Genomic DNA, 22611 nt, shown 5'->3' with positions numbered 1-22611 from the left:
TAAATGACTTGCAAACATTTCAGCTCCTCTGTTGGAAAAGCAGTGGTGCTCTTATTCCTGAAACTCGCTCTTTACCTTAAAAGGACAAAATGCTCACTGGCTATTGGGTGCCAGTGTTCCATCGAAAGCTGGGTGGTTTAGTTTAGATGAGAGTTTGGCCCAGATGAATTTTGGTGAATTATAGTTCAACCTGAAGATATAAATACAAACAAGAAGTTAAAAAAAAAAAAACAGATCAAGTTCAGCTACTTTAGTGGAAATCTGTGTATTGAAATACTTATGTCAAGTTAAAAAACTCACATGGTGATTGAAATTAGGGGTTTCTTTGACTGATTTTAAACTATATCAAAAAAATGCTACTCTTACAGTAAGACTGCCTAATATACAATTTTCTGTATTTTTTTCAATACCACTCCCTGGTTTTTTTTGGACACCAAACGATACTTCCAAATGACAGAGAGAAAAAAGAAGAATCTCACCTGCCTAAATGCAGTGCAGCAATCACTAGTCAACATTGCTTTTACACTTGAAACTCAGTTTAGGAGCCAAAGAGAGATAAGCACAGCATTGCTAATGAGTTATTTATTTATTTATTTTTACTTAATGTTGAGCACAGATATTATCCCTCATTTGACACTTAACACCTTTTCATTGTCACTCAAACACTGTATTAGTGGTGCAAAAGGCAGTAGTAGCCTTTGAAAAACAGACAGACATTACTGCTGTTGAGTATCAGGCATGAGATGAAGTTGTGATACATTTCTGAGATCTCTTTCTTACTGAACTTTGGAAAAAGAGAGGTAGATAATCTAAGACTTAAGAAACTAAATACTCAGCCCTTCAAATATAAGTTCTGTAAAAGGTTTTTAGACTACGTGGTATCTTTCCAGTTTGGGGGATTTTTTTAATGTTTTACTTTAGGACTGGATTATTTTAGTGAACTGTAGAATGTAGTAATGGTTAAGTTTTTAAAGTGTCTTCCACCTTTATCGTGCCCCCTGAATCACAATAGTTCCACCTTTCCCTCTTGCTTGAGTGACTCCTACCTTATCCCGTACTGACAAATTGATGTTTGGACAAATACTGCAAATATACAAGATTTATCCACACAAGAGTTACCCATGTACCAACTCCGCACCCTTACTTCATTTATTCCAAAAATAGATGTGGGAATAGTGGGAAGCACTTCTTGGGAAGTGTACAATGTACATTGGAGACCGTAGGGACTGTTCTTCACAGTAATCTATTTTTACATATTTCATTGATCCTTCATGACATGAATGATTGAAAGAAATTTTTTCCCATACTGATTTCAGCACCAAATATACATTCAGCTTAGGTGGGATGTTGTGCAAAATTATTCTTAGCTGAGATGTGAGCATTCTCCACGATCTGTACTGACTACAGGCAATTTCCCCACCCTGAGTTTCCTTAAAATGTACATTTTAAATATCTTGGTTTCTATCACACAACTACTGAATGCTGCATTATTATTGAATTAAGGATCACCAGTAAGGGCTTGTGTGGCATTTGTTTTACATAATCATAATGGTTCACAGTTTACTCATATAACACAATTTTTAATTAAACATCAAGAGGATTCATGAAATATTAAGGAGAAACAAAGTATCTCTCTCTTATTTTGTCTAAAATTATATCCACGGCAAGGATTCCTTAACTGGATATTAAACAAAATGAAAGTGATTGCAGGATTATAAACTGAGACTAACTTTCAAAATAGGAGAATTATACCTTTAACCTAAAGGATGATTATGCAAATATAATGATTCTGCATTGTATTTGGCAAATATTTTAGGACATTAGTGAGAGGCTAATTGAAGCCAATCTTTTCTATTATTTCAAATAACTTCTGATCATGTTCAAGTTATATCTGGGTCAAGTCCAATTATATTGATTATCCTGGATGGAGGAAATATCTTGGTGGCTTGTAAATCTATTTTTAAAAAATATCTTCAAAGATATAGTTTGTCTGTGAAAGTCATAGTTTTAGGGGTTTTTAAAGTATTTTTAAAATTATTCCTCTTACACAGAACGGAGCCAGACCATACCACTACATGTAGAGATTAAAATAGCTACTATGGATACCTTGATAGTAATGATGTACTTCTGGTAACAGCTGATATCACTTAGAAATGTGACATGGTGGAATTATTTTGTTTGTAAACATGATTAATTTATATTTTCAATAACTGACTGGCTTTAAAGTTTTCTTTTTCAATTTGTTAGTGAGGTTAAAATTCATGTTATTAGGGTTTGTGCAATTTCAAAAATAAACATTTCTGAAGTTCATTCAGTTTTAGAAACAAGTTTTCCCTTTGGTGGTTTCACCAACATTTAAAAAACAAACCCACACAAATATTTAATATGCAAACCCCTTTAAAATACTTTGACCAAATACCACCTGAGGTAATAAGCTTTTTTAAAAGCTTATGTATGTTTAAAAGCATCTAAAACTATAAACTCAGAGATATTAAAATTATCGCTTTGAAGGCTCTCCAATTCAGAAAAAATGTTAGCAACAAGGTCAGCTTTATCTGACCCTACCATAGAAAAGGTGGATCTCTGCAACATTTCCTAATGTCCACTAATTCTTGACTTTGGTAACTCAAAGTCCAAATAATGTTTTAAAAACAAGGTTCTCTCTGCAAAAACCCTCCTTCATTCTTTATGCCTTTAATATCAGACATTACATGGATCAAGTCCTCAGATTACTATGATTCTGTAACATCTACCAATACGTATTAAAATAGATAACTATTCTTAAAAATGATAGTTTAAACTTCCTGGGAAAAAGAGAATTTTGTGCCGACCCCACAAAATTCAATCTGTTATTAGCTAGTATCAATGAATACAGATAGCGAATGTGTGGAGCATCCTTTGCTTAAGCAGCACACCTTTCTCCTTAGTTCTTGCTTCAATTGGTGAAAAAGTCTATGAAGTTGCTTCATGTAGGGGTTAGTGTCCTGTTTACACCTGTAGACTGGGGCTCTGAACAGCACTGCTGTGAACAAGAATTACTGGGGACACCCAGTTTGTTAGATGGAATGAAGGTACGGTGCTGTTTGTAGACTGTCCAGTGTCACCTGGTACTAATTTTTGAAACATGTAAAATAGCTGTTATCTGTGTTATTAGGTAGGTGGATATATTCAGGAATAACAGACTTAATTTTGGTTCAGGAACATAAATTCTCCTTTCATTAAATGATGTCGTAGTTGGAACTACTATGCAACTATCCATTTTTCCTCCAGCTATACAATTATTGACTCCACATAGGTATCAATAGAGTGTTCTTGGTTGCATTTCTCAAGGAAAATAAATATGTTAATATAAGAAAAATACGTTGTAAGAAAAATTAGGTCGGCTCTTTGTCACAATTAACATTCTCTGAAGGAATTCCTATTCTTCATGAGAAACCTACTTCGTTGGGGAAAATCTCTCTAGAAATCTTAGAATACTACTCTCTCTTATACATTATGTTTCCTTGCAGCTGGTTTTCTACACATAATCTTTTTTCATGATTAACATACCTTATGTTAGCTTGCATATTCTCCCTATATCGAAATCTCCTTGTCAGCATAGAATTTCCGTAACTCAAAGTTTTTGTGGGCAACTGATAAAGAAATAATTATAATAGCAGCTCTTTTAATAGATCTTTCCCTCTCACGAGGTTTGAGACAAGATGATTGGGATGAAGCGACTGGGAAAGTATCATCCAAATTTTTGATTTGTTGATTAGACTCAAGTGGGATCAGTGCAGGAAGATCTGGCATTAGAATTTCTACCTTAAAACTTTTCTAAGGCAAATATGTGTTTAATGGGTCAAATATTCACTTTAGGAGAGAGAGGACTAGATTTAGACACTAGATTTATTCCTCTCATGAAATGTAGTAGCTTTGTTTGCTATATAGTGGATTTTTACAGCAAATAAGCACTTCTAAGCTTGCAGGATTTCTGAAGTTTCTGTGTTAAGGTTACAGAGCTTGTAATTTCTTTGATCTTGTATTGGTCTGGAGTCCTTGAAAGCAGCAAGAGCAAGAAGCAAAGACTTAACTGGCTGTGAAGTTTATAAGCGCTTTTGCCAATATTTGCAGACATTGTAAGCTCCATCGACAGGGCTTAGAGACTTTGTAAATGTGGTAAGTCTGACTTTCACAAAGAACGTAGGATGTCAAATAGCCATTATGATATCCTTGTACTCAGAACCTGGAAACTAAGTTTAATGTAGGTCTCTGTATAAATTACATTATAGACCAATCTGTAAAATCAGTTTGACGTACTGAATCAAGGCTCTTAGTTACTGGTGAACAGAGGAAATTGATGTATTTTACGTTCCATAACTGATAAAGGGCCTGATGGATTAACTACCAATTTTCTTTTAAAACTTTCCATCTACTTAATAGTTATGTGTGAAATTTCAGGTTGAGGATAACCTTCTTTCTAGCCAAAAATATTAGACAGCTCACAAGAGAGAAAAATTGCATTTAAAATAGAATTGTAATCATAATACTTTGTCATGGATACTTCAGGAAGAGAGGTTAGGAATGTGGTTTGGCTAGGCCATCTTATGAACGAAGACTTCTGGTCAGAATTAATTGAGGCAGATCTCATCCTTTGTAATCTGTACCATTTGATGGAGGGTGCTTAATCCTGCCTCTGTCCAAAATTTCAACGTGGTTCCAACACCCATTTACAATCCTTTACTTACCTGAGAATTGAGATACTGGGGAAAATGGAGGGGGCACTTACTGTATCAGGCATGGAAAATTCTACCACTACCATTTCCTAGAAAAGTCCAAATAATGCTGACAGGAGTACAACTTATGTTAAATTCACCCTGGACATTTGTTATTGCAATTTGTTCTTAATGAGTGATTTCCAGATTTATTCCTCTCATCTTCACATGTCAAAAATGTATTCAGTTGGATAATGAAGACTATCTTTAAAGAAAGCTTTTAGAACTTTTCTCTAATCCTGTGTTCAAATCCAGTTTATCAAAGAATCTGATCCTTTGTTGAAGATTCACTGGGCATTTGCTAAATTGTTACAATATCAATTTGCAACCTACTCTCCAAATGGATCCCTCGCTTGCTGAGTGAAAGGTCTCAATATTCCAGGCAATCTGGAGGGAGAAAAAGTAATCCTTTTGGGCTATCAAAAGGTGGTGATGATGGCCAAGGCCCTGGCTCCCAAATATTGTCTGATTCTGCTCTCAGCATGCATCATGGAAGCTGATGTGGAGAACGCAGCAAATGGGAACGGTTGGGGAGAACATAATGAATACGAGCTGGATTCAGAAGGAGACCCTCAGTTCCTCTCACATAATATATTCGACTCTTGCACTCTTCTTACTAGGCAGTTAGACACTTTGCTTTCATATTCATGTCAACACAGAGACATTTTTTCTCAACAAATGTTTATGTAGCATATTAGCAGATTAGAATTGTAGATTATTGAAGGAAATGGGTACTTTCTAAAGAAATTTAGAGACAGCTCCCATCAGTTTTTCTCTAAGCTGAAATGGAAACGGTTCAGGCAAGTTCAAAATAATTTTAGAGGCTAAATTTCATTTATACATATATAAGTATAAATATAAGCATATATAACACCTATGCGTATGTATGTATATTTGATTTTATAATCAATCATTATTTACACTTTTAATATGTGATCTTCTCTTTGAAGAGAAATTGCTACGATATTTCATGCTTTTTAAGCTGTATTTCAGGCAGGATCTTTATTAAAAAATGCTCTTCATTTAAAGTTTGTTCTAGCATACCCTCCATGAAGTAAAGTCAGAGATACGGAGATAAGAGGTTTTGAGTGAGAAGGGTTTTATTAATATGAATCAAAGGCTGAGAGAGTATTCAGGAAGACAGATCACTGTAATAGCTGATACTACTGGTTTACCAACGGGACCTCATATTCTGAGTGCCATCAGCATGAAAATGGCATAGAGTTGTAAGAAGTCACATTGTGTTGCTTTAGATGAATACTGGCACAGCACATTGAATGACTGTAGTTCACGTCTGTGGATCTGACGTCTACATTATTTTCTTAAACATTTTGCAGGCACCTCTGTGGTTCAAGTGACAGCCACTGATGCGGATGATCCTACCTATGGCAACAGTGCCCGAGTGGTTTACAGCATTCTTCAAGGACAACCGTACTTTTCTGTGGAGCCAAAGACAGGTAACTTTCCGTAAAATCTCGCTACAGCAATGCTGAGAAAATGTACATCAGAATTTACTAGGAGCTTACACACTTATTAATGTGATCTCTCGGTTAATTGAATACATTTGGATTTTGTTGATCTTTTACTCTTTCCTTCCTAAGAATAGATTATGAAAATCATATATTTGAACCATACGATAAGTTGACATTGTTGGAATTTGTGTTTTTCTTTCCTTGTGATTCTAGCAGTTTCTTTCCTTGTGATTCTAGCAGTTTCTGGTCTGCCGCATGCTGCAGTCTTTCCGATCAATGAAAATTTCAAGATGCTGTGAAAACGTTTTTTGCAGATACTTGCTTGGGAAATGTCTAAATGTCACACACACAGAGTTCCTGGAGTATAGCTTTTATGGCACGACCACCTCTCCATTCTATTTTTAAACTGAAGTTTTGCTGTGGGAAATGTACCTTTTCCTCATCAGTTTGAACAAAAAAGGATTATGCTTCCATGTGACGTACCCCTTTTCAGCCATTTTAAAAACAAATTAGTTATGGGGCATTTTTTATTATGTTTCATGAAATTTTGTGAATAATTTCAGCCACAACACGATGCAACCCTTAATCCTCTGTTGTTTTGATAAACGAGATTCATTTTACTGTGTCGTTTCATAGAGCGGGAAAAGAAGTTCTTGACCTGCTTAGTTCGGTTTGGTATTTGAGCCTACTGTTATGTCAACATAGGGAAGAGTTATAACCTCTCTTTCAGAGATGGACAAACTGGGGTAAAGCGGAAACAAACAATTACCCCAGAATATAAGAAGAAGCCTATGATGGGAATCAGACCTCAAACCCACTGCTGCACCTTAATCAAAAGGTCACACTCTGTTTAACAACACCTAAATTTGCAGAAATAAGTAATATAAATATTTGCATATTGCAACAGGTCCATCCTCAGCAGGGATGTATACCACTTTATTTTTTTTTTCTCAATTGATAAGATTTATAGCATTTTTCTCTCTGTTTCTGTATCTCCCTCTCCATATATATGTATGTTCAACATATATTGTCCCAATGACTGCAGACAGCCCCTGAGCGATAATATGGTAGTTCCTGCTAAATTAAAATCCTTAAGGACTGAGGCTGAAATGTTTGCATACATTTTCATTTTGATATGATGCTCAAATTTCCTGTGTGCATAATAATTAGCTTCCAAATGATTGGTTGGCATTGCCTGGCAATTTAACTGTGACAGAAAAATAAGCAGGCCATAAAAAGCAATGTAGAAACAACTAAGTTGTGAAATTCTATATTAATTGTATTTTTTAACCTGTCAAGTAAAAAGGGTGAAATAGTGCCAGACAGACAGTCTGTTTGTGAAGTAAATGTTTCAGCCCAGAGATGATTAATAGTAAGTCCTGCATTCCTAAGAGAAGAAAGAAATAAAACTGTAACTAAACATTCAACAAATATCAGATGAAGAGATATGCCCCATTGTGCCTCTCCTTTATTTAGATTGTTTATGTTTCCTTTGTTGCTGACACTAAATGCTGGTGGAGTAAACGGCTGCCTCTCTGGAAATCAGAGTTAGCGGCTGTGCTGTGTACCAAGCATGAAATATTCATAAAGCCATCATGTTTTGAGAAGGAATATTTATTTTCTGATATACATCAATGGAACTGAATGGATGAAACATAGAGCTTCTTCTGGTTTTCTTTTCAAACCAAATAATTACAAACTGGTAAACTGGTGTGCAGGTCATCAAATAGATATAAAAAAATATTATTTCAGATACGACAGCATTTCATTTAATACATTAAGATCTCTAATTACATTGAACACTTTAGAAGTAGATATTGTTTAAGCAAATATTAGGTAAAATAAGATAATTTCATATATATGTAAAGTACAGCATGATGTTAATATTAGTAAGAAATAATGACTATTTAAAACATTGTGAGGTGAATCTTGAACATGGAATCTTACAAATGAATGCATAATATTCTATTCTCCCTAGCTCTAAAAAAGAGGACATTTTCCAGAAAAGGGATGATTACCAGTGGCGTCATGAAGAAGGGAAAAGATGCTCAGATAATACAGTCATGAATGCTGTTACCCAAAGATAGATAGATGTAATACTAAAAAAAAATAATTAAAAAAATGAATACTTAAAATAAGCTTGTAGTGTCAGCTCGGTTCCTAGTCAAAAATTGCAATTATATTTTTCCTTTTTAGGCGCAGTAACTCATTGATCTATTACCTTTGAAGGTAAAGTCATCTTTCACAGTAATGTGTTTACTTGTGCAACCATTCATTTTCCTTGCCTTACTACAGGTATTATCAAGACTGCCCTTCCCAATATGGATAGAGAAGCCAAGGATCAATACCTACTTGTTATCCAAGCAAAGGACATGGTTGGGCAAAATGGTGGATTATCAGGGACTACATCTGTAACTGTCACCCTGACTGATGTTAATGACAACCCACCCCGCTTTCCACGTCGTAAGTTATTTGTAAAAAGTGAACTGTAGTGCTGTTCAGAAACAATTGTTCTTATTTTCTGCACACACCGTGTATTTCTAAATAGAGGCTAAAAGTACTCAGCTTCCTTGTTAAGTACTTTGAGAACCATGGAAAGCAAGGTATTATATTATGTTTTTATTGTTACATTGGAAGAATCTTTTTTATTACCTAAAAAGTTTCAGATCAATTGAAAAGAAGTGATGCACAACAAATACATTTATTAGTGTTATTTGTTCTTCTCTGTGAATAAAAAGACAAAAAAGTATATAACTTTAGTTCTTGCATCTTGGACTTCAAGATGCACAATTTCTTTACTTCCCTGTGTATGCATCATGCTCTTTTGGCAATTTAGCAGAATTTTTCCTGTGCACACCACGTTTCCTAAGAAATTAATTACAGAAGAATTGGAAAGTCATCTACCCTCGATCTACTTTCTTTAACCAAGGTGGCTTTTGCCTTAACCAGGGAAAGGAGAGCACGATTGTGCTCTTGGGTTTGAGGAAACTAGTTTATAAATAGCACTCTGTCTGATGTACTTTTTTTTTTTTACCTTTTTTTTTAAACTCTTATGATCTTAAAAAGTCCTTGCTAAGCATAATTAGAATAATGTGAAGAGTATATTAACATCCTCTCCAACCTCACCTCGAATGGCATAAAAAAAATCTATAAAAAAGAGATTTCCTGCTACCAATTGCTTAAAATAATAATAGATGATGTAAAGGTATTTTTGAAGGTGAGGATGTTATTGGCTATAAGCTGCACTCAGATATCTTTCTGAGAGCATATACATCATTTTTTACTTGAATGAAAAAGTGGGAATTTTCAAGCATGCAGATGGCACACTTATTATTAAAGAAATGAATATATCTCAATTTGTGGTCATATTCAGATTAGAAACTACCTAATCAAGATACAAAGTTACAAAATAATAAGACATCGATTTGATTTTGCATATTTTCTTTTTTTTCCTCTCTCTTTTGCGGAAAACGAAAAAGGAAAATATTTTCTACCTTGGAAAGTTGTAAAATGCATTTACCTCTTTATTTACGTGTCAATTTGGAAATATATTTTTGCATTCTTGTCTTATACTTCTAATAGAAGAGATGATGCCTATAGTACTGAAAGTAGATGCATCATAAGGAATATCCAGCAGAAGAAGGGCAATTGTTCTATTTTAAACTGAAAAATGTTTTATGGTAGCCTGAGCAAATATATCAAGTTAGTAAAGGAAGGTAGATGTTTCCTTAGCCCACAGCTCCAGAAGACTCTGTATTCAATAAGTATTTTAAATTTCACAGGATCATATCAGTATAATGTTCCAGAGTCTTTGCCTGTGGCTTCTGTGGTGGCCAGAATAAAAGCTGCAGATGCAGATGTGGGACCCAATGCTGAAATGGAATATAAGATTGTGGATGGTGATGGTTTGGGAGTATTCAAAATTTCCGTAGACAAAGACACCCAAGAAGGCATCATTACAATTCAGAAGGTAAGTCTGATTTTCTGACTGATTCTGTTTGAGCCTAAGCAAGATGAGGGCAGGTAATATGAGGAAGAGCTTTCACATTCAAGAGCCTCGACTGCTGTAAAAGTTTCCATCACTATATTTCACCTTGATTTCAGTGTGTCTGTGTGCGTGTGCCGTTCAGAAATTTGTAATGCCATATACTGAAATTTCTTATTAATTTTTTGGCAATAGTTTTATATATGTATGTATATATGTATGTATGTATATTTGTAAAGTACCAGCGTGTATAAACTTGGATGGGAATGTCAATATTTATTTGTCATTTTTCATTCGCCATGTGTCATTCTGTTAAAGAGAAAATGTGAAAATATATCTTGCAGAAAAAAAAAAAGAAAGTTCCAAATCCAAAATGTAACCTAAATATACTTTACAAAAATCTAGTTGTTTTTTTGATCTTGTTCTATTCAGGAGGCACACATCATTGCTATTACAATTATGTATTAATAAGAATAGCTATTTCACAAGCTAATCTGTTATCAGCAAATGCTATTATAAAAAAAAGAAATACTTAAATAAATATTTTTACTCTTAACTTTCTATATGTCCACAATGAGAATTATCAACTTTTTAAAATTGAAAAATCATGTTTATATAAAAATATTAAAACTCAGCATTCTTACTTTGATGCAACACTTTGCAAAGAGTATCCTTTTCCAAATAAACTATGTACTGAAACATTTTGGCAGAAAATTTCAGTTTGGAGGAGAACAGGAGAAAAAAATAAAACTTAGAGGAACCTTCTGCAATAAAAATTTCATACTCTTAATTTGTGAATGTTTAGCACTGGCGACACTGAAACTATGGCTCTAAAACTGATAAGCAATTTAACGCACTCTGAATTGTGGGACTGACTTGTTACTTTAGAATATCTGTAAGAGTTTCGCTGAACGAGGACGTATGTTTGTAGTTAATTTGATTCCATAGGTGACTTTTTCTTTTTTCTTGCCTACATACTCTTTAATCTTTGTAAATCTCACCTATCCATTTTTGCTTATCTTTTTTCCTCTGATTCATGAATTCCTTTCCAAAGCAATATAAAGCTTCAAGAACACTTCTGCTTTGAAAGAAGTTAGTACTGCATAGTGTTGCAAAGTAGCAGCCTAATTCTCTGATATCCTGAATAACTACTACTGAGAGCTGGTAAACACTCACTGATGTCAGAGCAAATGGAGGAAGTTCATCAACCCTAAAAGATCATGCTTTAATTCTTGTAGTATAAATCATCTTTTTACAGGCAAAAGGCAAAAGCATCCATCTTAGGCTCTGGGCATACTGTGCTAATTTCTACTTAGCACATTTAAAATATAAGTGATGAAAAGTTAGCCAGCTCTTTGTCCAACAGTCACATTCAATGTGGCTCCTTCAGCTTGCTCATTTAATGTTTCTGAGCACAGATCTGAAAGAATTATGCATATTCTAGAAGGAAAATATTTGTCAGTGTCACAGTTAGCAGTACTGAATCAGTTGAGGAGCTCTGATGATCTAAGTTGGGAACTGCTGAATACTTTAATTTTAATATGCTCTCATAAGCATTGTGTTTGTGCCTAGAATCTCCTGATTTCAGCATAGTGCTATACTCACTTTAGTTATGGAGCTGAGCTGAACTTTACAGTGCTGAACATTTATCCTAAGAAGTGCTCTATGAAATGGCTAATGGACCACACTAAAGAGATTACCAAATTCTGACCCACTGTAATCCTTCAGTTTGCTAATCATTTTTAAACTTAATGAATACTGAAATGTTTTAACAAAAGAATTCAGACTGTTTTCTGCAGCGTTTCAAAATCTCCCTCATCAGCCTACTATTATTGACTTCATTCCCCCTTCCTCCTTCAAGAGTATCTCACCCTGTTGAGGGGCACCTCCCAAACCGCTGGATGACATTTGCTCTTCCTTTGAATTCCAGGGAACTCGCTGCCTTTTTCATACTGGAAAGCTCCTCCCACTAACCCCACAGGCAAAAATAGTAGAGGACATTTATTGGGAGGGAAGAAAGAAAGTGAAGAGCTGCACTAGCTACCAGGGCATTGCTGCTTTCTAGTTGTTCTTCTCTAGAGGGTACATAGAAGTCCTTTAGTGAAAGTGTACGCAGGCTGAATGGGCTTCAAACACTGAGCCTAACCTGCCAAATCACTGTGGAGTGAGCCAGAGGTTGTTACTGCATAATAATGTGTGCTTATTAATAAGGAATGAAGGAAGAAATTAAGCCCGTAGCTTGGAATCTGCCTAATCTCAGCATTTCACAATCCAGCACATGAAGCACTGTACACCTCTGAGTGCAATTAGCTGTCTTCTTTTCATGCCCCTGAAATCAGATGAGACATTGAGAAACAACTCAGCCTCCAAATGCGTGCCCATCATTTTAAACTCGCGTGTATTTGTATACTCAGATGATATGTCTGCACACACATCAAGCAGTAAAATGTCATGGTGAAGAGTTTTGAAAAGGCACACTTGGGTTCTAAATGCAAATGCATGCTTCAGTTTTGCATACTTTTGCTGCAATCACACATATAAATCAGTATCTCTAAACAGCTGATGGCTCTGTTCCACTCACTTTTCTGCTGGGCATTATGTAGAAAGTTTGGCACCTGGTTATCAGATTTCCACACACAAACTGCAGATTTTTATTCTATATTTAGAAGGACGCGCATTCTGAGACAATCTGAAAAGTTAAATGAAAAGTCCCTAAACAAAAACTAAGGCTTTACTTTAACACAAACCATATTCAGATGCTTATAAAGAAACATCAAGTACAAGAACAAATAAATTTATTAAAAAAAATCAACATTTTGGAGAGAAGTGAGGTTTAAGAATGTAGTGAGTAAAGCAGGATTTGTGTACACTCCAAGTGGATGGAATAGGAAAGAAAATGCCCAAGGATCAGGAGAAGATTGCAAATAATGCATTGAAATATAATGTACTCAAACAGAAACTGAACACGTTTGAAAAAGTGAGGTACCAAGGATATTGATATTGGAATGAGGAAAATGCTGTATGGTTAGATATTTCCCAAGTTTACTTATATGTAACGGACTTGTTTAATATATGTATTGACTTGGAATCTGCTAAGGCTGATGAATAAGATTTGAGTGTGTTTCTTTCCTTTTTTCTTCATGTGCGTTTAAACACATTTCTTCTCTGTACCACAGGGACACGGAGACTTCAAAACATCAAAAGTCAGCAGAAAAAAAAAAGTATCATGCTTTTACTCTAACAGTGATAAATATATTATTCATCAAAAAATAAAGCATATTCTGCCTTCATTTACACCTTTTCTGCATTGCTAAGTCCAGAATTCTTTTTAGCTTGCTCAGCTTATTCTGGATTTTTTTCCTATAAACAGTTGGAGAACAGTGCTATTTTCCAAGTAGCAGTATACACGCTGTATCAGTGTGCATCATTTGATGCTGGATGATTTTTTGTCATAAAGCTGCAAATATTGTGATATTTTTATATTACATGTGGTATTTGTGATACCTTATTCCCCTCCTTCCTGGCCAGTATGTTTTATCAAGTGGATGACAGAAGATCTTGATACTTAAATGAGACGTGAAGTTCATGTCATCCAGAAAGTTGCTCAAGTTTATTCAAGAAAAAAATAAAATTGTTTGAAGGAATTCTTTGAGACAAGGACAAACTTTTCTTCATGGTTTTATGGATTAAACAATAACAAAAGGTTAAATCTAGGCATATTTTTTTTTGTAAAGAGCAATGAGGTTAGAATTTCTTCTTATGACAGGATCTAGTAGTAACATCTCTTTTACATAGTTATTGGCACTAAAAAATAAAGTCTACCTTTTTCTGCAATATATTAACTGAATTCATATGCAAGCAACTTATCCTGTGTGTATCTAGGAATGCATAGAACAGTGCATTAATTACTTGTTCTTAAGATGCCATACTGCGTTTCCAATCTACAGTAGGAGATTAAAAATTGCGGAAAGAAAAAGTTTACTTTCCAGAAGCTAGTATAAAAAAATAATGGATGGGACCCATAGGCGAGATGGTTTAGAGAAGTAATCTCAGACTCCAGACAGAGTAGGAAAGTGAAGGGAATGCTAGTAGCAGTTTATCCCTTTAATTTGCCACGTTCATACAAGCTGTCCTCCAGCAGTTTCAAGTTACTTTGCAATCTTTTCCATTTCTTTTCTTTCCTCCATTAAATAATAAACAAACAAAGAAACAAGCGAGCTAGCTCTGGCTTGTCAAATGGAAAAGAAGAAAGCCCTTCCTTTGCTTTTATTCTGAATAGAGCCATCTAAAGATATCACCTACAAATTCCATGCTCGAGTTCTGATATTGCAAATAATACGGGAGTTTCAGTCTAAACTCAAATCATTTCTTCCTGTTCACCCTCCCATATACACACACTAGGTTTAGTGACTACCTAAATAGACCTCAGCTAGGTACTTAAATTACTTGCTTTTAAGTAAAATATAGGAAAATATCCATCTTCAGGTGATCTTTTTAGAAAAAAATGTCTTATACAGCTTTTGAAATTAAACTGGCCATTTATATTTCTTAGGCATATTTGAAAAGTTTATCCTGGTTCACATTGCTACTCAGTTCTCCTTTTGTAGAATAGGAGCAATTCCTTCCTGTGGTTTAATTTATAATTTACATTCTGCAATCAGTACTCTGTTAGTAAGAATTCAGATCATTTGCACGTAAGCAGTAGCTGCGTTATACATTGGTGAGGGTGTTTGGAAGAGAAGCAGAATATTTCTGCAGATATAGTTGTTAAAATGTATTAGATTTATCTTTGCAGTAGTAGACTGAGAATTGAAGAAAACTTTATGGAACTGAATGATGACTCAATCACTTACTAGAAAAATTTTGAAAGTATTTGTGCAAACCTATGTGTCTACAACTTCAAAATGAATTCCTGTCACAGAATCCTGATTACAATACATATGACTGGAATTTTGGCTTCCATTTCTGTGCAAATGCATGCACAGACCACATTGTTTATACCTTCCAAAGTACTGTTTCTAAAAATAGTGCACAGAGAAAATCATTATATAAGTATAGATTCCACTTTATTTACAAAGTTGCAGGCTATATTTAGGCTTCAGTAATAATAAGAATAGCTTAGTAGCAAAGCATTTTAAAACAAAACCTGATAGATGATATATATTCACCTATATCTTTATCATATACTTATTTTTTAAAATAGTAATAGTAATTACAATACTAGTAATAATAATAATGATAATAATAATAAAAAACCTGTAAGGTATATTTCAACTGTATGTATCATAGCTAATTTTTTTGAAAGGCTCTGAGATCTAATTTAAACCTTCTGAAGCCTAAAGAGAGATCTTAGTGAATTTTAGTGCAAGAAAAGCCTGAAGACTTTAAAGAAGGATGTCGCATCTTATTCTGGCAAGTGACAAGCATCAGGGAGCAAATTTCCCATTGCTCATTTCGTCTTCATTTCTTCCCCCATATACAGCCCTACTACCAATATTATCAACCAATTTGGGCGTTAAGCAGAAAAAAAAAGTGAAAATAAGTGATGCAAAATACTTTCTCATAGAAATTGGCTTCTAAGAGATTATTCTAAAACCTGAGCTAGTTCTAAGAGTAATATTGGCAATTATAAAAATGGAGGTTTTATGCATAAGCCTTTGAACAAAAAGCTATCTTTCTATTAGAGTTAACATTTCACTATTTTCCAGCTAGAAAATTTACTTTCAGTTCTATGCCAGAGTTTACAATGTAAGAACTTGATCCTTCCATGGTTCCTTTGAGATATAATGTGCATTTGTTTGATGTACTGTAGTTTTCAATACAAAACCTCAACTGAGCTTAAAAATGGGATTTTCACCTCTGTAAAGTATATTATTACAAAGTTGCCATACAGTAAAAATGAATATTACAAAAATGGGCTTCCTGTGAAAGATAACTTCCTATCCAGCTGCTGTGATATAGATGACTTGTTTTGTAATTTCCTTCAGACAGGAGAAAAATCCTTACCTTGTAAAGAAAGAAAAAAAATAAAAGGAAGCAAGAGGAGGGGGGAAAAGAAGGGAGAGAGAGTGAAAGATGAATGGAGGCTGCACAGGATCTAATCAGATAACACTAACGCATGGATATTAATGGAGCTGTCATGCTCTAGTCACTGTACTGAAGAACTGAAGTATGCCTTGTCCTTTTAACCTTCAACACTGATGTAGTCATTTGTAAGCTGTTGACTTGGTATTCCATTACTGGAACCTGTGCTTTTGTTATAGCAGGAAATAATGAAGGCATGATCCGAAGGCCAGTTAAATGATTCTATAACAGACATCAGTGATAACTAGATTAAAAGAGAAAAAAGAAAAAAAAAGTCGATCTTTTCAGTGCACTTTTTAAGACTTTCATTCATGTCTGTAATGTGCGATATCTTCATTATATTTTGCCTCAAAACCTGGTATCTGTGTATTCATCATAGAAGGTGAGAATCTATGTTTTATAGGAAGAAGGTGAGGCTGATGATCGTACATTGTCACACCCTGTGGGAAGCAGTCTCTGCCCTGAAGAACTAAAAAATAAATAGTATTATTGTCTCTATATAAACCTATATCATTCAGTGTTAAGCAGAAGATGAAAATCCCTTTATTCACCCATACTTTTCCTCTTTGAAATAGCAGCTGCTCCCCGCCCCCACCTCCAAATATGTACTTATGCTAGATTCTTTTCCATTAGCAAGGTCCCTTATAGCTTTTGGAAACTATCAGCAGCCTTGGGTGCCACAGAATAGCTGGGAAGATACCTAGGGCAGGATTCAGTTTACGGAAAGGAGATATTTGTATCTTCTATTTATTGATACTCCCTTTCTAATGAGTGTGGAAAAATAGGCATTCATAGGTAGACCAGGTAACTCATTTCCTAGAAGAATTTCTCTCCCTTCTTCTAGTACGGAGCATATAGTGATTTTCTCAGCTGTCCATGTCTGGGTTAGAGAAGATGAAACCTGCCCTCAGTAGCTAAGACTATTAAAAAAAAGATATGTACACAATGATTAGTTTTCCATCCTTCTCTGTGAGGAAATATCTTTTCAATTAATGTGGATTATTTGTCTTCTATTGTTTTGCCCCCTATTCTCTACTACTGTAATACTCTTGTACTCCAATGAAATAAAGGATCTCTTTCTATCTTATGAGAATGAAATGCAATGATTTAAAAACACATCAGTCCTTGTGATAACCATTCATAAGGAATACAAAAGATTTTCATGACTTTTAATAATTAAAGACACATAAGTTCTACTTTTTAGTCAATACAGAAACATGGTTCATTCAAATAGTATTTTCCCATTATTGTGCTTTACCTATTCAAAGTAAATTTTATATAATTTGCCTGATTGCACATATTGTGCTGTATGCACATTTGCTATTGAACTCGAATTTTTCATGATTTTTTTTTCCTTAGGATGAATTTGGTGTTGGCTTTAGTTTTTCATAAGAAGCTATCTCGTCTGCATCCTCATGACATACTTCCATGTGTTTGATTAAGTATTGCTGTAACCTGGATCCTATTTCAACATATTCCACTGATTAATGAAATAAATTTACCTTCCCTTCTCTGCTCTATGTAATTCTAAAATCAGAAGGACAATGTGAAAATAAAAATAACAGACTAAAAAACATAGATATGTGGTACTATCCTGTTGAGTCTTGGAGTCATGAGATATCTGATATACATAGAAACAATTAAGGAGAAACTCATTATTTAGATCTAGTGGTTTTGCCTCATAACATGGTATTGGGTATGCCTTAAGTCTGTGTTAACAGAAATTAACACAGGAATTTTGTCATTAACTTTAACCAAGTCACATTTTCACAAGTACAATTTCAAGACCCAGAAGTGCAGGCAAAGGGAATATGGACACACAGTTCAGAATTAGCTTTCAGTCTGCCACTTTATATACCAAGTACAAGAATACAACCATAGTCAGACCATAGCAGTTCAGAAGATTCCTAAACTTGTAGACATGAATATACTTGTTGGCAGAGTGGAATGTAAATCCAGGAATGCAGTTTTTGCAAAGTTTAAATCCTATGTGAAAGCGTTGAGACACTCCTTATCTCCCTGATTCTTAAATGACTAAGTCTCAGTGGAAATTTAAGTTTGAGTAATATTAACTATTTAATGCTAATAACTGAAAATAATTGAATTTTTTTTTAAGCATCGCAAGTTTGGAAATTTCTTGTGGCAGGCCATATCTTCAGCTTTTTCAATGGTATAATTCAGTTATACATGGTTGCTCTAAATATCTATAGCAGATTAAAAATGGAAACCTGCAGTAAAATATATTAATTTCAAATGAATATTAAAATAAATAGAATAAGGAGTACTGTATAAACCAAGTTATTCATTTCTATGGTTAAGCTATTTGAAAACACCAATTTCTAATCAAAACTAGGTTAGCATAGAATGTCTTGTCTGCAGCAAGAGCGGTACTGAATTCAGGGATTTAGCTACATATATTTGTCCACTCTGACTGAAAATATATAGTATGCTAAAGACAATTATTTTTGTTTTTATTCTCAAAAAATCTCATACTGCATTTTATTTGTGACATTCTTCAGGCTACAATTTCTTTAGTTCATGTGGTCCTTTTATTGAAAAATGAAAAGAAGAGTCTTAACATATTTGCCCTTCTGGTTGTCTCCTCTTTAACTTTGCTGTTCATCTAGCCATATCGGTTGCTTAATTGTTATCAGCATGTAATATCATTTCCGAGACACTTTTCATCATCCTCATACAATCGTTTTATTGTATTATGACTGTGAGATGTGTTTCATAGCCCATCCTTTGTACTTGAGGTATAAAGCTAAGATTAAGATTCAAAGCAAACATTTTTGTTAATAAATATTGACCAGTATCCAGTTATATATTAGGTACCCAGAAAACCTTCTTTATGGCATAACTCTGTTAGGAGAGCTATGGATACTTCAGCTCTGATTCAATGCAACAAATAAGCACATGCCTAACATCAAGATCACATATATTCCTATTGAGAAAAGCCTTTTGCTGCTGCATGGAGTTTATAAAAGTTTAATGCCTTTCTGAGTGTGACGTGCTCCAATTTCTTTTTCATTTTTAAATCCAAGCTGTTTACAGATATATTGTACCGTCAGCATAAGCACTGACTTTAAAATGCTCATTTGGCATTTATTCTAGTGTAGCTTGGCGGAGAACTTCGAACCTTGTATTTGTAGGTCAACAAATCTGTGTTTCATTTCTGCTGCTCCTATTAGTCAGTACAGGAATGCTTTTCAGATGTTGCTAGATTATTTTGCAAACCTATTATATATCCTCCAGATTTGTTCAGAATTAGAACTGCTGAAACCCTTTTAAAATCTGTTTTATATGCATTTATATATTTTTATATTTCAAAAGTAGTTGAGTATCTAGACAGCAGTTCTAGTGGTGCTTGGGTTTTTTGTTGCTGCTCTTGATGATTAAACTCTGTATTACAAAGGCTTAGTTAGCTAGGCACTTGGTGTAGTCTGACGCCTGAGACTATGGATATTGCAGAGTAAACTGTGATAATATTAATACAACGCTTGTTTTTAACAATTGCTTGTGAGGTAAGATGCTATTTTACCTCCAAAACTTTTTCTTCATGGGCACTTTTCCAGATCATGGGCATTCCATGAGTTGCAAGATAACAAACATTCTGGGAGTAGTTTTTGAATATAGTATTAAATCCAGAGGAAACTATACATTCATCAAAGATAATTAAAGCGAACATGGGGAAAATTAATGTATATTTTGTTTCAAATATATATGTTCTTTACATACATACACATACACATGCGTGCATGTACACGTGTGCACACACACAGACACAGACACAGACACAGACACACACACACACACACACACACACACACACACACGTAGATATATAAAATCTCCAGGCTGCATCTAAGTACAAAATGTTGCCATAAAAGCAATGTCATTTGACTGATTGTGATATTTTTTAACTAAACTGATACAGTACTTGGAGTAATAATTGATCATTTAATTCCAAAATTATCTAAAACCTGTAGTTTTCGGAATGAAATGTTTCCACTATAGTTCCACTATATTTATTCCATAAATATATGTTATATATAAATATATATTTTCTATAAATGTAATATATAACATATACTGTGTGATATTTCATGTATATGATCTATGATATGTTATATAAAAATATGATGTGCATAATATATATTATATATAAATATAATATCTGTAAAAGCATAAACTGGGTAATATAGGACATTGCATATGGCATTATCTTGGATACCAATATAAATAATACAAAAAGAAGGATTCATTTAGGGTAATGAAAGAATGAGAATTTGGTCCCCACAGAAGTCATAGGGAATTTTGTCATTAATTCAAGGAATTCTTGTTTTGTTCACAGGGCAGAATTTTCAGAACTATCTTTCTCATTAAAGTTATTGCGGAATATTGATATTAATTATAGTGGAATTAGGCGAATATGGGGTGTTTTTTAACCTTATTTTCTCACCTTATTCACACCTTATTTTATACAGCAAACATTCAAGAAAGTCAAGCATTGAAAATATTTTTGAAATCACTATCTTTTTCTACTTATTTGCCAAAAAATAAAGCTAAAAAATGAGCCATGCTCTGCCAATCAAAAGTACTGCTCGCATATGATGGGCAAAGTTCATTTTATACTTACTGACAGTTTTAAGTGAAGCAGTTTTGCCGTAACATCTCTAGGTAATTAAACTTCTAAATAACTTTTTACCTTTATAGGAGCTGGATTTTGAAGCTAAAACAAGCTACACCCTGAGAATAGAAGCAGCCAATATGCATGTTGACCCTCGCTTCCTAAGTCTGGGACCCTTCAGCGATATGACAACAGTGAAGATAATTGTGGAAGATGTTGATGAGCCGCCCGTGTTTACTTCTCGTTTGTATTCCATGGTGGTGTCTGAAGCAGCAAAGGTTGGCACTATCATTGGAACCGTAGCAGCCCATGACCCAGATGCTTCAAATAGTCCTGTCAGGTAATTGTAAGGCTTCTTAATTGCTTATTTGTTTAGCCTTTTTTGTCATATTGTTCACTTTGTTGCAGATTATTGGTTTGCACTGAAAGGGATTTGGAAGGTTTTTCCCTTGCAAAGGGAGAGAGAGATGTTCTAAAGGTTTCTATATTTTGACTCTTAGACTCTTGAAGCTATAAATATACTTACATATATTTAAATCTCTGGGAAAGGGAAAGGAAAGAAAAAGGAAAGAGGAAAAATGGAGGGGAAGGGGAAGGAGAAGGGGAAGGGGAGAGGGAGAGGGAGAGGGAGAGGGAGAGGGAGAGGGAGAGGGAGAGGGAGAGGGAGAGGGAGAGGGAGAGGGAGAGGGAGAGGGAGAAGGAGGGTTTCTTCCTTATCTTCAGTGTGCGAAGAGTATGCAATTCTTCCCCAGTTTAACGACTAGCATCCGAACATTAGGGAACACAAAATACGAATGATATCTTTGTCTATCTCTCGGGGAAAAGAGCTCAAAGATAAAGATTCATCATGCAAGTTAAAACATGAATGAGTCGCTTGTTACTCTTATTCTTAGGCAGAATAGTAATATTAAGTGTCAAAGTAACATGCAAAGGATCTGGAGAGTAATACTTATGACTCTGGGGAATTCTGAGACCTTAACCATCTGCAGAAAGAGGACAGTATATAGCAGTAAAAGTTAATATTAAGTTTAATTTGTTATTATAATTCATTCCGGACATAGAAAGGCCTGCACAGATACAGAACCAGTTTAGACATCACCTTTTTCTAGTGCTGTTGCATTTTTACTCTCGTGTCTTGTGATGATGGTATAGATGATCTCGTGCTCTGCAATTTCTAAAGCAGCAATCTTAAGTTGTAAAAATAAAGCATATGTTTCAATCCTAGAGGTGATGCAAATTTTCTCTCCCTCTCTTTCATTATATATTTGCAACAAATTCAAAATAGCTGCCTCCCATTATGTATAAACAAGTCCTAGATGGATGGGTTGGCAGGGATTTACTTGTGAAATTTATCTTTGCTGAGCTCTTTCTTTACTGTGGCAGTGTTTTCTGGCACTGATGTTAGCATCTGGTACATGATCTCAGGTTTAGCAGAACCATGTAGAGTCAAATTAAATCCAGTCCTATGTATACTCACTATGCTTTTAACTCTTGTATAAAGGTAAGGATGAGTTTACTGGCCCCGTTCTGGTTAATTTTTACGATTCCAGCATCAAAACCAGTTATATCAGCAGCTTAACTGACATATTGAAGTTTCTCCTGCTGCAGAGCTGTTTGGAATCTCAGGGTGAGGAAAAAGGGAAATAGTGGGGGTTCATCTATATGCTTGCAAACCATACACAGTCA

At 34.6% G+C, this 22611-nt stretch overlaps 1 protein-coding gene across 2 annotated transcripts in view; it reads left to right on the top strand.

The window, feature by feature from the left end:
* The window catches only part of LOC104151284 (cadherin-7), an 82314-nt gene that overhangs the window by 41173 nt on the left and 18530 nt on the right, over positions 1-22611 (top strand). For both annotated transcript variants that reach the window (XM_068932096.1, XM_009686030.2), the window contains exons 4-7: positions 6092-6211; positions 8522-8689; positions 10009-10196; positions 21012-21265. In XM_068932096.1, coding sequence (XP_068788197.1) covers positions 6092-6211; positions 8522-8689; positions 10009-10196; positions 21012-21265 — 730 coding nt within the window. The remainder of the gene's footprint in view (positions 1-6091; positions 6212-8521; positions 8690-10008; positions 10197-21011; positions 21266-22611) is intronic.

The sequence above is a fragment of the Struthio camelus genome, chromosome 2, assembly GCF_040807025.1.
Source record: "Struthio camelus isolate bStrCam1 chromosome 2, bStrCam1.hap1, whole genome shotgun sequence".
In the NCBI taxonomy this organism is placed as follows: Eukaryota; Metazoa; Chordata; class Aves; order Struthioniformes; family Struthionidae; genus Struthio; species Struthio camelus.
The sequence above is the reverse complement of the archived record's forward strand: the minus strand, read 5'-3'. Positions and strand labels throughout refer to the sequence as shown.